This window comes from Myotis lucifugus, unplaced genomic scaffold (assembly GCF_000147115.1).
Source record: "Myotis lucifugus unplaced genomic scaffold, Myoluc2.0 scaffold_121, whole genome shotgun sequence".
Taxonomy (NCBI): domain Eukaryota; kingdom Metazoa; phylum Chordata; class Mammalia; order Chiroptera; family Vespertilionidae; genus Myotis; species Myotis lucifugus.
The window spans coordinates 3,671,975-3,687,942 of record NW_005871169.1 but is presented as its reverse complement, the minus strand read 5'-3'; the positions used below and the strand labels follow the sequence as shown (position 1 = coordinate 3,687,942).

The 15,968-nt window shown below is 42.0% G+C and overlaps 1 protein-coding gene across 1 annotated transcript in view; it reads right to left on the bottom strand.

The window, feature by feature from the left end:
- Nucleotides 1–13,799, bottom strand: part of LOC102419615 (cyclin-Y-like protein 1) — an 82,436-nt gene extending 68,637 nt beyond the window's left edge. Inside the window, exon 1 of the mRNA XM_023758062.1 lies at nt 13,695–13,799. Coding sequence (XP_023613830.1) covers nt 13,695–13,799 — 105 coding nt within the window. The remainder of the gene's footprint in view (nt 1–13,694) is intronic.
- Between the last annotated feature and the right edge of the window lie 2,169 nt (nt 13,800–15,968).

The following is a 15,968-nucleotide window of genomic DNA, read 5'->3' as shown; positions in this document are numbered from 1 at the left end:
TCGGGAAGGGGAGGTTCCACACAAGTTGTAGTAGTTTTTTTAGTACTTCGAAAACACTTTCTTACACGCTTGCGTGTATTCCAGCAATTACTATGTGTTGTCTCGAAGCTGGGCAGGACCAGACATCCGGGGAGACATGCCCGGTAAGCGGAGATCAGACCATGAGAGGGGAGCAATTGGGCGTGCTCTGGCCGGTGGGGGGGGGGGGAGTTGGGGGTGAGCAAACTGGCAGGGGGGCAGTTGGGGGCAAGCAGGCTGGCAGTAGAGGGCAGTTGGGGGTGATCAGGCTGGCGGGGGGACATTTGGGGGTGAGCAGGCCAGTGGGGGGGACAGTTGGGGGTGAGCTGGCCAGCAGGTGGGGGCAGTTGGTGGTGAGAAGGCTGGCAAGGGAGGGCATTTTGGGGTGAGCAGGCCGGCAGGCAGAGTGGTTAGGGGTAATCAGGCAGGCAGGCAGGTGAGCAGTTAGGAGCCAGCAGTCCCGAATTGTGAGCAGGATGTCCGACTGCTGGTTTAGGCCCAATCCCACAGGATCCCTATTATCTTTGATGTATTAAAAGGGATATTTACTAATTTTTATTTGGCATTTCTAGTGCTTTAGTGTTTCAGGTGAACTAATCAGACATATATTGTGCCAGAGAAGCCAACACATATGTTGGCCTATAAGTTGATCAGAAACCAGTAAATACTACATGGCATTCAGGAGCAAGTCTGAAACGTGGGGCACATGTAGCATTTGGAGAGTTAAGTCCACAGGCGGCTTTTGAGGTCAGCAGGAACGGAATCCTGCCAACATTCCCCAAGGGGTCCCAGATTGGAGAGGGTGCAGGTCAGGCTGAGGGACCTACCCCCAGTGCACGAATCTTCATGCACAGGGCCCCTAGTATAGGATAAGGCAAAAGGTTGATCCTCTAATCCAGCGGTTCTCAACCTGTGGGTCACGACCCCTTTGGCGGTCGAACGACCCTTTCACAGGGGTCGCCTAAGACCATTCTGCATATCAGATATTTACATTATGATTCATAACAGTAGCAACATTACAGTTATGAAGTAGCAATGAAAATAATTTTATGGTTGGGTCACAACATGAGGAACTGTATTTAAAGGGCCAGCAGGTTGAGAACCACTGCTCTAATCTCACAAATTCTTTGAAAGTAGAGTTTTCACTGTCTAGTGCAGTGATGGGGAACCTTTTGAGCTCGGAGTGTCAGCATTTTGAAAAACCCTAACTTAACTCTGGTGCCGTGTCACATATAGAAATTTTTTGATATTTGCAACCATAGTAAAACAAAGACTTATATTTTTGATATTTATTTTATATATTTAAATGCCATTTAACAAAGAAAAATCAACCAAAAAAATGAGTTCGCATGACACCTCTGACACGCGTGTCATAGGTTCGCCATCACTGGTTGTGGAAGAAAAAGCAGTCAGTGATCCAAAGCTTGAGGGACATGCCATGTACTAATGATGCTTTTGAAGAAGGAGGGGACCACATGCCAAGGCATCCAGGTAACCTCCTGGAGCTAAGAGTGGCTCTCAGCTGACATCCATCAAGGAAATGGGGACCTCGTGCCCTAGCTAGTTTGGCTCAGTGGCTAGAGCATCAGTATGCAAAATGAAAGGTCCCAGGTTCAATTCCAGTCAAAGGCACATGCCCTGGTTGTAGGTACGATCCCCAGTGGGGGACTTGCAGGAGGCAGCCGATCCATGATCCTCTCTCATCATGGATGTTTCCTCTCTCTCTCTCTCTCTCTCTCTCTCTCTCCCCCTCTTCCTTCCTCTCTGAAATCAATAAAAATATATTTCTTTTAAAAAGAGCCCTTGCTGGTTTGGCTCAGTGGATAAAGCATCGGCCTGCAGACTAAAGGGTCCCAGGTTTGATTTCAGCCAAGGGCACATGCCCGGGTTGTGGGCTCGATCCCCTCCCCACCCCCCTACACCCCAGTAGGGGACGTGCAGGAGGCAGCCAATCAATGATTCTCTCATCATTGATGTTTCTATCTCTTTCTCTCTCTTCCTTCCTCTCTGAAATCAATAAAAAGTATATTTAAAAAAAGAAATGGGGACCTCAGTCCTACAAGTGAAAGGAACTGAATCCTGCCAACAGCATGAATAAATTCTTCTAAATCCTTCAGAAAGCAGAGGAGCCAGCTAACACCTTCATTTCAGCCCTAAGCAGAGAACCCAGGCATGTCTCCCCAGATTTCTGGTCTCCCCAGCTGCGAGATAACACATAGGTATTGCTGAAAGCCACTAAGTGTGTAGTAATTGGTTTTGCAGTAATAGAAAACTACTACAACTTGTGTGTAACCTTATTAGATAAAGTGCACACTTTGTACTTGTCTGTTTGGGTTCATTTGTTTATTTAATTAATGGATAATGGGTGCCTCCTCGTCAAATTGATGCTTGTAAACTAGATAAGAGTGCGTAATTCAAGACAGTTTGGTCATTTCAAAGCAAGTAGAAAATTGTAATTGGATATATTCCACATTTCATGCCCTATGTGGGGCTTTGGCTGAAAATCGGTCCTGAATATACTAGACATTATCAGAACAGCTTGATGTTCTAGCTCATGACAGCAGAGACATCATCGCAGACAAAAGTTTTATGTCAAAAAAGTGATCACAATAGCCTTAAAATTTGAATATTCTGGGAGCTTCTGCTGTAGCAAGTACGTTTATTTTCTAATAACTGCAGTACTGTTTGGTTCTGTGTCAAATATGCCTGGCATTTGTAATTGTTTAAAAATTTTGGATAATATCCTGTTTGTCTTCTTTTTAAAAAGTTATTGTCTTTGATGTATTAAAAAGGACATTTACTAATTTTTATTTGGCATTTCTAGTGCTTTAGTGTTTCAGGTGAACTAATCAGACATATATTGTGCCAGAGAAGCCAACACATATGTTGGCCTATAAGTTGATCAGAAACCAGTGAATACTGCATGGCATTCAGGAGCAAGTCTGAAATGTGGGGCACATGTAGCATTTGGAGAGTTAAGCCCACAGGCGGCTGTTGAGGTCAGTAGAGTAGATGTGGAGACTTAAGCCTCAAAACAGAGCAGATGTCACACTTGCCTGCAAGAGTAATGGTTCTGCAGGGAGAGGCCAGGCAGAGTGGGGCTGCATGAGAGAGAAGCCTCGCCGGATGGGGCCTTGGATGGGGGTGTGATTGGATGGGAAGACCCGCAGGAAAGCCCGAATTCCTGCCAGAGTGAGAGGTTTGGAGTTGATCTAGTAGACAGTGGGGAGCTATTCACGTTTGTTAAACAGGTGGTGCTAATTACTTGAGGATAATCAGGAGTCACTGCAACACGTTGGTAGCTGAAGAGTGTTAGTTTATTAGGAAGATGCACCTGGGAGAAGCACTTCCCTGACTCACTTGAGGGCAATTGTCGCAAGTGCAAATTGGCAGCCCCTCTGATGTCACATGTGCTTTAGAGGGTTTGGGATAGAAACAGTATTTCACAAGCTCACAGAGTCTTATTTATGCCCCACTTAGAGCACGTATTTAATCCCAGATTTACTGTCTGCTCTCATTTTAAGTCAGATTATGTAGGAAGACAACCGTGGTGAGGATGAAAGAACTTTGGTGAGTTTTCTTTAAGCAATTGACTATTTTTATTTAATGTCTTTAAGTGAATCCCCAAACTTTTGTCACTGAGAAGTTTATGAATTGTAGTATACAGGAAAAAACTATTTAGATTGAATGAAGATGTCCCATGATATTGCCAATATTGCCCGATATTTTATAATGAAATGTCCAGTCTCTAAATCATGACATTTTTCTTGATACCAATTGAGAATTTTTCTACTTTCAAACAGTAGAGGGAGCCATTACTCTTGCTATAGTAATTATTTTTTTCTTCCTGGCAGAAATATCACCAATTTAGAACAAATTATTGAACTACTGTATCCTAGAATTTCTAATTATTATCCTAAAACTGTAATGCAGCCTTTTCTTCACACTCTATAATTTGTAACTTCTACATATGCTGTTGATGGTACTCCTTTCTACATATCTCCCAATATAAATTTCTTGGCCAATCAAAGTGAACTACAATACCAGGATATTTTTGGTGCTTTCGTCCCCATTCATTTTTACTCATACTTTCCCTCCTTTCTGGAACATCAGTGATTATCATCTGTCTAAATCTGATTTTCTTTCTTGAGACCCAGTTTAGAAACAATTCTTTAATGAATTCTCGGATCTCCCACCTCTCAACTTGTGTAACATGGTTAAGTTCCTGTTTTATAGCACTAATACAACTGCTTATATTTATTACAATAAATAATCACTTTTATTACTCTTCTATTTTGTCATAATTGGCTTGCCAGATAAAATACTGGTGTACCAGTACTATTTGAATTTCTGATGAACTATGATTTTTTTTTTAAAGTATAAATATATCCCATGAAATATTTGGGACATACTTGTATCAAAAATTGTGTATCGGGAATTGATACGTAATTGGGCATTTTTTTTCTAAATCTGGTAACCCTAATCATACACACTTTGATTGTAGAGTTTTTATCTTATTCATACTTATAACCGCAGAGCACAGTATCAATTCATAGTGGTTGCTCAATAAATAAAATGTCACATGTGGCTAACTTATTATACTATGAAAGACTATTACTTTTGAATGCAGTAATGGCTTTGAAATGATCTACAATAGTACTGCACTAATGTGTTGACAGCACCACCCCATTGTCTGTGTCCATGGGTTATGCATATATGCATACAAGTTCACTGGTTGATCTCTTCCCATCCACCCTCTCCTGCCTTCCCTCTGAGGTATACTTCTCTTGAATGGATTTTGGTTATAGTTATGTAAATTATAGACCTTAAAAATGTCATACACTTTACTTAATAAGAGCCCTTTTATAAATTCCCACTAATGAATTGTACAGAAAGTCATACAAAGCTAAATATGCAGATAATCCCAGTGCATTTGTGAGGGAATGAGGATGTTCTCAGCGTTTGATGGCAAAGCCAGAAGTGACCACAGGAGCATCCTTTGCTGGCCTGCTTCTGCCCTTGATCATCAGGTGCCACAGTAGCAGTACCTTCTGATAGGGGACCCATTCACTCTGGACCTGCTACTGAATCTTGTTGAAATCTATCCTCCCCTATATCTTAATCCCCAGCCCTCCTGTGTGGGTGACCTCAAGGAGTCACGGCACTCTGTAAGAGTTTGGGCTGCTATTCCAGAATACTATAAACTGGGTGGCTTATAAAGAATAGACATGTCCTGGTGGGTAGCTCAATGGTTGGATCATCTTCCTATACACCAAAACGTTTTGGGGTTTGATTCCTGGTCAGGGCACATACCAAGGTTGCAGGTTTGATCCCCTGTCAGGGCAACTGATTAATGTTTCCTATCTCACATCAATGTTTTTTTCTCTCTCTAAAAACCAATAAGCATATCCTCAGGTGAGGGTTAAAAAAAAGAATTAGACATTTATTTCTCACAGTTCTGGAGGCTGAAAGTCCATGATCAAGGCACTTACAGATTCTGGTGAGGGCCTATTTTTGCGTTCATAAACATCCTTTCTCTCTCTGTGTCCTCACATGGCAGAGGGAGCAAGAGTTCTCTGGAGTCTCTTCCTAAAAGGGCATCAATCTCATTCATGTGGTTCCACCCTCATGACCTAATCACCTCCCAAAAGTATTACCTCTAAATGCCATCCCATTGGAGATTAGGTTTCAACATTAGACTTTGGGAGAAGGGACACAGTCAGTCTCTGGTGCACTTCCGGAGGGAGCAGCTTAGAGGCCTGCTTTGCTTCAGCTCTGTGGCTTGGGCAGATGGACCTCTTTCTTCCATCCCTTTTATAACTATCTACAGGCCCGGTGCACAAAATTCGTGTATAGGGGGGATCCTTCAGCCCGACCTGAACCCTCTCCAATCCAGGATCCGTCTTGCATCCAGGACCGCTGGCTCCTAACCACTCACCTGCCTGCCTGCCTGATCACCCCTAACCTCTCTACCTGCCTACCTGATTGCCCCTAATCACTCTCCCCTGCTGGCCTGATCGCCCCTAACCGCTACTCCTCTGCCAGCCTGGTCACCCCTAACTGCTCTCCCCTGCGGGCCTGATCCTCCTAACTTCTCTTTCCTGCCAGCCTGATTGCCCCTAACTGCCTCTGCCTCGGCCCCTGCCACTGTGGCTTTGTCCAGAAGGACATCTGGTCTAATTAGCATATTACCCTTTTATTAGCATAGATAATTAAGGTACTCATGCAATATACAGATGATGTATCATAGAACTTTACACTTGAAACCTATATAATTTTACTCATCAATGTTACCCCAACAAATTTAATAAAAATTAAAAATAAATAAGTGAGCAAATAAAAAATAAATTAGTTTTTCAAAAGAGTAGATCTGAAGGGTGAATGGAAGGTAGAGTACAGCCATGACTATTTATTAGAAAGGAGGTTGAAACATTAGACACACATGTCATTCTGCACTGATCCCTATTGTGGGTTGGGAGGAAACACTAAAGGCCCGTGGAAAAGTGGACATTTGGGTAGATGTCCCAGCTCAGGCCTGCTGCCAGGAGATTCAGCCCAGTGCTTCTGATAACTCCTCATGCTGCAAGTTCCTTGATCTCAGGGAGGCTGAAATTAATAATTTTTCTATAATAATATTTTGCTCTCTGAAAATGAGGTCTAATCCACCCTGTTGTCCCCCATATCATATGCACATTTTCTAACTTGCAGACATTCCTTTTTAAATAGTATTTTCTTTTCTTTTCTTTTTTTGCAATTTTATTTTATTTTTTTAATTAAATCTTTATTGTTAAGATTATTACAGTTGTTCCTCTTTTTTCCCCCCATAGCTCCCCTCCACCCGGTTCCCACCCCACCTTCTGCCCTTACCCCCCCCCCCACTGTCCTCATCCATAGGTGCACGATTATTGTCCAGTCTCTTCCCGCATCCCCCACACCGCTTTCCCCCCAAAGAATAGTCAGTCCACTCCATTTCTATGCCCCTGATTCTATTATAATCACCAGTTTATTCTGTTCATCAGATTATTTATTCACTTGATTTTTTGATTCACTTGTTGATAGATGTGTATTTGTTGTTCATAATTTGTATCTTACCTTTTTCTTCTTCTTCCTCTTCTTAAAGGATACCTTTCAGCATTTCATATAATACTGGTTTGGTGGTGATGAACTCCTTTAGCTTTTTCTTATCTGTGAAGCTCTTTATCTGACCTTCAATTCTGAATGATAGCTTTGCTGGATGAAGTAATCTTGGTTGTAGGTTGTTGGTATTCATCACTTTGAATATTTCTTGCCACTCTCTTCTGGCCTGCACAGTTTCTGTTGAGAAATCAGCTGACAGTCGTATGGGTATCCCTTGTAGGTAACTGACTGTCTTTCTCTTGCTGCTTTTAAGATTTTCTCTTTGTCTTTTGCTCTTGGCATTTTAATTATGATGTGTCTTGGTGTGGTCCTCTTTGGATTCCTTTTGTTTGGGGTTCTCTGCGTTTCCTGGACTTGTAAGTCTATTTCTTTCACCAGGTAGGGGGAGTTTTCTGTCATTATTTCTTCAAATAGGTTTTCAATATCTTGCTCACTCTCTTCTTCTGGCACCCCCATAATTCGGATGTTGGTGCACTTGAAGCTGTCCCAGAGGCTCCTTACGCTATCTTCGTATTTTTGGATTCTTTTTTCAGTTTTCTTTTCCGGTTGGGTGTTTTTTGCTTCTTCATATTTCAAATCTTTGACTTGATTCTTGCGATCCTCTAGTCTGCTATTAGAACTCTACATAATATCCTTTATTTCAGTCAGTGTATGCTTAATTTCTAGTTGGTCCTTTATCATAACCTTGAGGTTCTCACTAGATTTCTTGAGGGTCTCACTACATTTATCGGCGGTTTCTAGAAAGTTCTTGAAAAACCTTAAAAGTGTGGTTTTGAACTCTATATCCAGTAGTTAGCTTTCCTCCATTTCTGTCATTTGTGTCCTGTTTCTTTGTCTCTGCATTTTTTATGCTTCCCTGTGTTGGTAGAGCGGCTTTGTGTGCTAGGTGTCCTATAGGGCCCAGTGGCTCAGCCTCCCCAATTACCTGAGGTGGACACTCTTGGTGCACCCCTTTGTGGGCTTTGTGCACAGTCTTCTTGTAGTTAAGCCTTGATTGTTGTAGGTATCACTGAGAGGAATTGACCTCCAGGCCTATTGGCTGTGAGAATCAGCTGTGTCTACAGTGGGAGAATTTCTGTGCTGAAGACACCCTTCTGGGGCAAGACTTGCTTCAGTGGGGCTTTGGTGCTCACTGAGTCTGCCCCCTGAGTGTGACCCTTATGGATCTGAGGAGTTGTAATCTGGATGGTCCCACTCTGACCACTGGGTACACTGGCTCTTGGGTCTAAGGAGGTGCTAATTTAGCTTCTGCCTGAGGCTACCCAGCAGGATCTACGAAGAGATCTGCAGATTCCTTCTTTGTTTGAGGGTTGGAGGTGCCCAGATGAGGCCCAGCTGTGAAGCAATGCAAGCTGCTGTGGGGCCTTGGGCCTTCTCTTGGACGTTCTGGGTCTGTCTGGCCCAGCTGCAGTTTGTTAGGTAATTTTCAGGGCATTCATATGCAAAAGCCTCTGTGCACAGCTTGGGTGGGGTGGGGTCTCAGGGGATCAACAGGGCGGAGCAAGCAGCTATGGCTGATCCTCAGCCCTGCCCTAAGGGGCCCCGAATCTCAGTGCTGCAAGCACCTTTGAGAGAAAGCTGCCCTTGAGTTTCCGAGTTCTGCCCGCTGCCAGACCGTCCAGTTACTCCCCGTATGAGTCTACGTCCCCAGAGACTCATCCGGAACTGGAGTTCAGAGCAGTCGGGGGCTTGTGGCTCCCTCCCGATTCAAAAAGACAACCGCGTCCTCAGTTGCCAGCCCTTGCTTGTGCGTCTCCATACCTCTGCACTTTACTTCTGCAGCTCCTCTGAGTCTCAGTGTGCTTTTCTCTTTCCTTCTAGTTGTGGAATTTCTACTCAGCCAGCCTTCCTATAGTTCTGGATGATGTCCGTTTTGTCTTTTAGTTGTATTTTTGAATTTGTTGTGGGAGGCAGCAATTTCTGGTGTTTACCTATGCCGCCATCTTGGTTTCTCCTAAATAGCATTTTCAAGAAAGTTTTTGAAATGACTGTTTCCATTTAAACAAAATTGGGGACTGTGAACCCTAAGTTGAACACTTTTCCCCCAGAGCCTGCTGTTTTACTAGTAAATCTTCAAAATTGTATTCTGCCATTTTGTGGGCCTTTGGTGTTCTAACCAGTCAGCATTCTTCCAGCTTACCTACTTAAATCTTTCTACTTTATTACAATAGAATGTGATCCCACATTGGTCCTTGTGGTCATTAAAATTTAAAATATCAGGTACATGGTTCTTACCTGTTCAAAATGAATCCAGATGTTCACCTACTGAAAGGTGCCAGTTTTTTGTTTCTCTCATAGATTTGACGTTGGAGAATACATTTGGAACAGTTCCGCAGGGACTGTTGGTCACAGATGGCTGAGAGATAATAAATTCTGAGGTTGAGATACAGTCCTGGATTGCTGTACTTGAACTGATTTTAATAAGTTAAAATACTCTGCCTTCCATCATCCAAGTAAACAAAAGGTATCTCTTATTTATTTCTTTTTTTTCCCCCAAAAAGATGCACTCTTAATTTTGTTCTTACTCTGGCATCTCTTCCTGGAATTTGCTCCTTCCCTAGTCTAGGCCATAAAAAGATTCAATTTCTTCCATCTTAAAAAAAAAAAAATCTAATCCAACAAGAAACTTTCACTTGTATTTCCAGACTGAGTTTTTATAATGCTCTTTCTCTTATTCATCATCATACTTGCCAAATGGCGCTATAATTATCAGCTTATCCATCTGAGATCCTTGGAGGCAGGGACTGTTTCTTATCAATCGTTGCATCTCCATGGCTTAGCTGAGTGCCTGGTACATAATAGGTGCTCAAGAAAAAATGAAGGACAGTCTTCTAAGTCAGAGGTTTATATCAAGTCATTTTTCTTGTCCAGTAACAGATAAAAGAGGGATTTAGTAAGTTCTTTGGTTAATCTACTTAAAATGTTTTAAACTATTTAGAAGCAAAAGGGAGGTTATACATTCTTGATTCTCAGAAGAATTAGATAACAACTTCTAAATGTATTTTATTACATTGGAGAGCTTAAAATATATTTTCTTATGTTAATTTTATAAACCAGGGCCTCCAGTAGAATCTGATGGCACACTCAAATTGAGCTAATTCACTGGGAGAGAGGTATATGTTTCATGAAAAGACTATAGAAAAGAGGTGTTCAGGGTACAGGGAAATTTCAAGAGACAGGGCAGCACATTGGGGCTGATATCAGCAGAGATGTGGCCACCCCCAGGATCAAAGGGAAGAGTGGAGAGAAAGGTACTGGAAGTTACAAGGAGAAAATCATGTGTTTTGAGGAAAACTGTGCCATCTTTCCAGAGACAGGATCATCCTGAGGCAACTCCCCTTTCTTCCTTTCATCTGCAGGGGCACCCAAACGGCCAACCCAATAGCAAGTCATGGAGCAAGCGAACGTGTTGCTGTGGTTCTTATAGGTTGGGTCCCCATTGTATCCATGGAGAAGGAAGGAGTGTGGATCTGGAGGCTGAATGGAAGATATAGGGTATGGTAATCACTGTTTATTATAATGCAGGTACTTTTTCTGTGGAATATTCACAGTGCTTCAAGAAAGCCATAAAATCATCCAGCAAATGCCTGACTTAATTTTGACTTAAATTAAGTAATTAGTAATGCTTCACTTAATTTTGTTTTTTTAAGTGCAATTAAAGCATTCATGATTTTAGGAACTGCAATGGGGGATAAGAAATGATACGTCCATGAAAGCCTTCACTTGTTCAATATTAGCTGGAACATGGGTGAATTGAGTTCACAGATTGCATTGCTTTTGACCTCTGTCCACCTCATAACAACATTTTCACTACGAAATATCTCACCCCACAGGGAATACATTTCTCAATTGACTAAAATGCTTTCCTTTCCTTTTGTATCAGTATTTTTAATAACGTGGAGAGATTTCTTCAACTGGGTTCACTGTACATTGCTTAAAACATGCAATTTTTTCAAATACTATAATATCTTAGTAAACATCATTCAATTTAAATTTGAGTAAATGATGGTTTAATTCTGTGGAAATTCTCTTTATGCTCTGTATTGACCTTAAGTAGATAACAAATCTGGCTAAAAAGAATATTGATGTCTAAATAAAATTGATAATAAAAGGTTTTATACATATTGATTTGATCAAATCACAGATATGAAGCATATATTTGATACCTGAAATTGGCATGCTAACATAACAAACTAATGTCTTTAAAAATATGTATGTGTAGAAAATACAGTTATTATTCTGACAAACATACTAATGGCCTTCAAACAGGAAAATACCCACTCTAGGCAGTGGATTCTTGACTGAGACAAGTGGTTCAAAAGTCACTAGACCATTTACAAAATGGCAGAGTAAACTACATGTTATTGCAAACATTGTGTCCCCTAATTGCAAAATGCAGCAAATTTAAATTAGAAAAATCTGAGGTCCTTTCAAAAAATTAATTTAGTCAATCAAACATGTTTCAACTAAAACTTCATGGAGAAAATATTATCAGTTTAGTTGGTTTTGCCACTATTGGATAAGATGGAACTGACTTATTTGCACTAAAAAGTAACTCATTTGGGTAACAGCACACTTTGATCCAGCACATCAACACTCTTATATGCTTTAAATATATGTACAATGCTTAGCCTTCTAAGTAAATAGTTATTTAAAAAAATAAATATGGCCCTAACTGGTTTGGCTCAGTGGATAGAGCATCGGCCTGTGGACTCAAAGGTCCCAAGTTTGATTCTGGTCAAGGGCATGTACCTTGGTTGCGGGCACATACCCAATAGGGAGTATGCAGGAGGCAGCTGATCGATGTTTCTCTCTCATTGATGTTTCTAACTCTCTATCCCTCTCTCTTCCTCTCTGTAAAAAATCAATAAAATATATTTTTAAAAAACAAATATGTAAGATGAGCCTTTTGCAAAAAGAAAATTCAGAGTCAAGACACAGTTCTAGGTGAACTAATTGCATTCTAGAAAAGAGGACAGTCTAGTATAGTGGAATCATCTAGCAAGAAGAAATCTAGGGTGGAATCCTTAATATTTTTCCATTGAATTGGGAAGTGGTAGTTAGTATCTTGGGCTGTAGGGCCTGACCACCTGCCTTCAAATACAACCCCTCCACCCCATTACTAGTCATGTAAACCCAGGAAAATTACTTAGCCTTTCTGTGCTTCAGTTTTCTTATCTGTAAAATGAGAATCCTAAAAGACCTATGGAATCCTATATAATAAAAGCCTAATATGCAAATTGTCCCTCGACCGGGAGTTCGACTGGGAGTTCAACCAAGGGGGCGGGGTTGTCTGTCCAACCACCCTCGACCCCTCCCCCGGCTGGCCCCACCCCGGTTGGCAGTGGCAGCAGGCATCCTGGGAAAGGGAGGCCCCGGCCAGCAGCTGGCAACTGCTAGGAACCCTACCTGTGCATGAATTTCATGCACTGGGCCCCTAGTAAGATTATAATGGGTCTTCAAAGTTAATATATGAAAAAGTCTACAGTGCTTTGTGTATATTAGTATTATGTAAGTATTAGCTGTTTTTAATAAATGTTGAATTGAATACCACCCTATTCACTGACTTGAGTGACTTCACATAGGTTATTTCAATACAGTTCAATTTCATTAACATCTAAATCTGCTTAATACCAGGAAAACCATAGTAAGAGAGACATCACTCCAGATATCATGGAACTCATAGTCAAGTAGGCAATGATGATACTCAGATAACTAAAGCTTATAGTTCTATGGGTGGTCCTGAATGTTGAGGGATACCCAAACTACTATCTTCTCAATAGTTCTAATTCCAAAATCATCTTGTAACTCTTGTATTTCTCTAATTTAATGATACCCTGTCTTATTCTTCAAGTCCTGAAGAACCCTTCAAGCTTTGAAGCTCTGGATCAATAATCCTGAATTGTATCCAGAGAAAGGCCCAGACACTGGGATCCCTCTCTGGATACATCATCTAAAGGCAGAGCACGGGCTCTGAGAATCTCCATCTCAATTCCCCCTTCTCCATTCCCATTAGTGGCCTTTTCCCTCTCCTCGCCCATGACCATCTTACCTCAAGGCCTGTAAGGCTGCCTCCTTCAGTCCAGGAACAGGACATATGGACAAAGCACCTCCAGACATTTGCCTTACTTCTCATGTCTCTTATGATCACCCTCCTAATGTAATTTGTTAAAGGTGATTTTTATGAACAGAAACTAGAGGCCCTGTGCACAAATTCGTGCATGGGTGGGGTCCCTTGGGGTGGCCTGTGGAGATCAGGCCCCAGCTCACGCCCCCATCCTCACAGCCCTGCAGCCCTGCCTGGTGCCCTGCCTTGACCTGGCACCACCCCCCTCACTTGCTCCACCATCCAGTCTGCAGGGCGATCAATTGGGACCAGACCCCCCCGCCCAGCTCCCTCAGCGCCTGGGAGTCAGGCAGCAGCCCCGCATCCCACCACCACCACTGGTCGCCGTCTGCCAGCAGATGGCAGAGGAGGCACTGTTGGTTGCTGATGGGCCCCCATTCGTGCCCACCTTGGCCTGGTGCCACCCACTCACTTGCTCCACCATACTGCCGTGGTTCTGTTCTTGTAGGGGCCCATTGGGACCGGCAGTGCCTCCTCTTCCATCCACTGCCAGTGCCACATTGCCGACACCTGCCATGTTCCACAATGCCCCCTGGTGGTCAGCGCACGTCATAATGAGCGGTCGAACTCCCAGTCGACCACCAAGGGAAAAATTTGCATATTAGGCTTTTATTATATGGGATACCATCTGTGTGATGGATTCATTCTGATTTTAAAATCTGGGTTCTGTTAACATTAATATCTGGAGCTCCTTTAGGTCTGATTATATGGTGTGACATTTCTGTTCATTTTCCTTCATGTGTTCAAGACTCTTTTGGTGTTTAGCTACTGTTGAGTTTGTGCTGGATATTGCAGTTGCAAAATTGTTTATAAAAGTAATTTGAGGCCTTGGATGGTGTTATCTTCCTTCAGAGAGGGCTTTATACGTGCTTTTGCTAGGCCCCTGAGAGCCCTAGCAATCTGGGATCATCTCAGTTCAGTTTCAGAGACTGAGATGCTGTGAAGCTGGACTGTGCTTCCTGTGAGGGCCTCTAGCTTCTATCTCTAGGCAGAACTTTGTGTTCCCAACCTAACGCAAACCCCTCCTCCCCTGTGTGAGGGAACCACACTCAGTGCTTCTCCCCTTTGCCTACTGAGTTGTCAGAAATTGTTGGGGTCCAGCCCCAGCAGGTCCAGGGGTTCCCAAAGGTGTGGACAGAGTCGGTGAAGAAGGAATGACACGGAGGCAGCGTTCAGTCAATCATCATAGCCAGGTTCTCTCTTTATTGTCCTGTTACATCTTTATTTATACCAGTTGATTTTAATCCTATCCATTCTATTCCAAAGGTTAGGGCATTCATTACCTCCATTCCAAAGTCACTATTCTATTGTTCTGTTAAACTACAAGGAAGTAACTGAAGGAGATTATCCTAAGTAAAGATTATGTAGCTTAAGCATAATTGTTCATAGTTAAAGTGATTAACTACCCGCCTGGCACTTAGTTAAAAGGTTTTACTGATTTATTCCCTTCCTTAGTCCTGTTAATCCCTAACTCCAGGGAAAAATCCCCACCTGGGGAAACAACCTTTCTTGGAGAGATGACCTTGGTTAAAACATATAGTGCTAAGAAGGGGAGCAAACATATTAAGAACAGTATGCCATATATGCCAGGTCCCTTAAAACATATGCTGTGCAGATGATTCTTCCCTGCAGCAACTGTGTCAAGCAGCAAGGATGGACCAGCTTCCGGCAAGAAATGTTTCTTCCACATGTATATGGATGGAGCCAGAAACACACAGTGCAGTAAAGATAGCCTCTTCAATAAATGGTGCTGGGAAAACTAGAAAGCCACATGCAAATGAATGGAATTGGATTACAGTTTCTCCCCATGTACAAAAATTAATTTAAAAGGATTAAAGACCTAAATATAAGACCCGAAACAATAAGTTATATAGACAAAAATATAGGAACCAAACTTATGGACCTTGGTTGTAAAGAACATTTTCTGAACTAGACCCCAAAGGCAAGGGAAGTAAAGGCAAAAATAAATGAATGAGACTATATCAAACTAAAAAGCTTCTGCACAGCTAAAGAAACTGACAACAAAACAAAGAGATAGTCAACCAGATAGAAGATATTTTCAAACATTAGTTCCAACAAAGGTTTAATTTCCCAAATATATAGAGAACTCATAAAACTCAACATCAAACAAACAAACAAACAACCCAATTAAAAAGTGGGCCAAGGACCTGAAAATACACCTCTCCCAAGAAGACATCCCAACAGCCAATAGATATATGAAAAGATGTTCAGTTTCACTAGCAATTAGGGAAATGAGAATCAAAACTACAATGATATACCACCTCACACCTGTTAGAGTGTCTATTATCAACAAGACAATCAATAACAAGTGCTGAGGAGCTTGTGGAAAAAAAGGGAACCCTCATTTACTGCTGGTGGGAATGTAGGCTGGTACAACCGCTATGGCAAGCAGTCCAGTGATTCCTCAAATATTAAGAATAGTGACCATCTGACCCAGCAATCCCTCTCCTGGGTATATACCCAAAAAACTCGAAACCATGTATTCACAAAGATATCTGTACCCCTATGTTCATTGCAGCATTATTTACGGTGGCCAAGACATGGAAACAACCAAAGTGTCCTGTGATAGAAGACAGGATAAAGAAGATGTGATACATATATACAATGAAATGCTACTCATCCATAAGAAAGGATGGAATAGTGCCATTTGCAACAACATGGATGG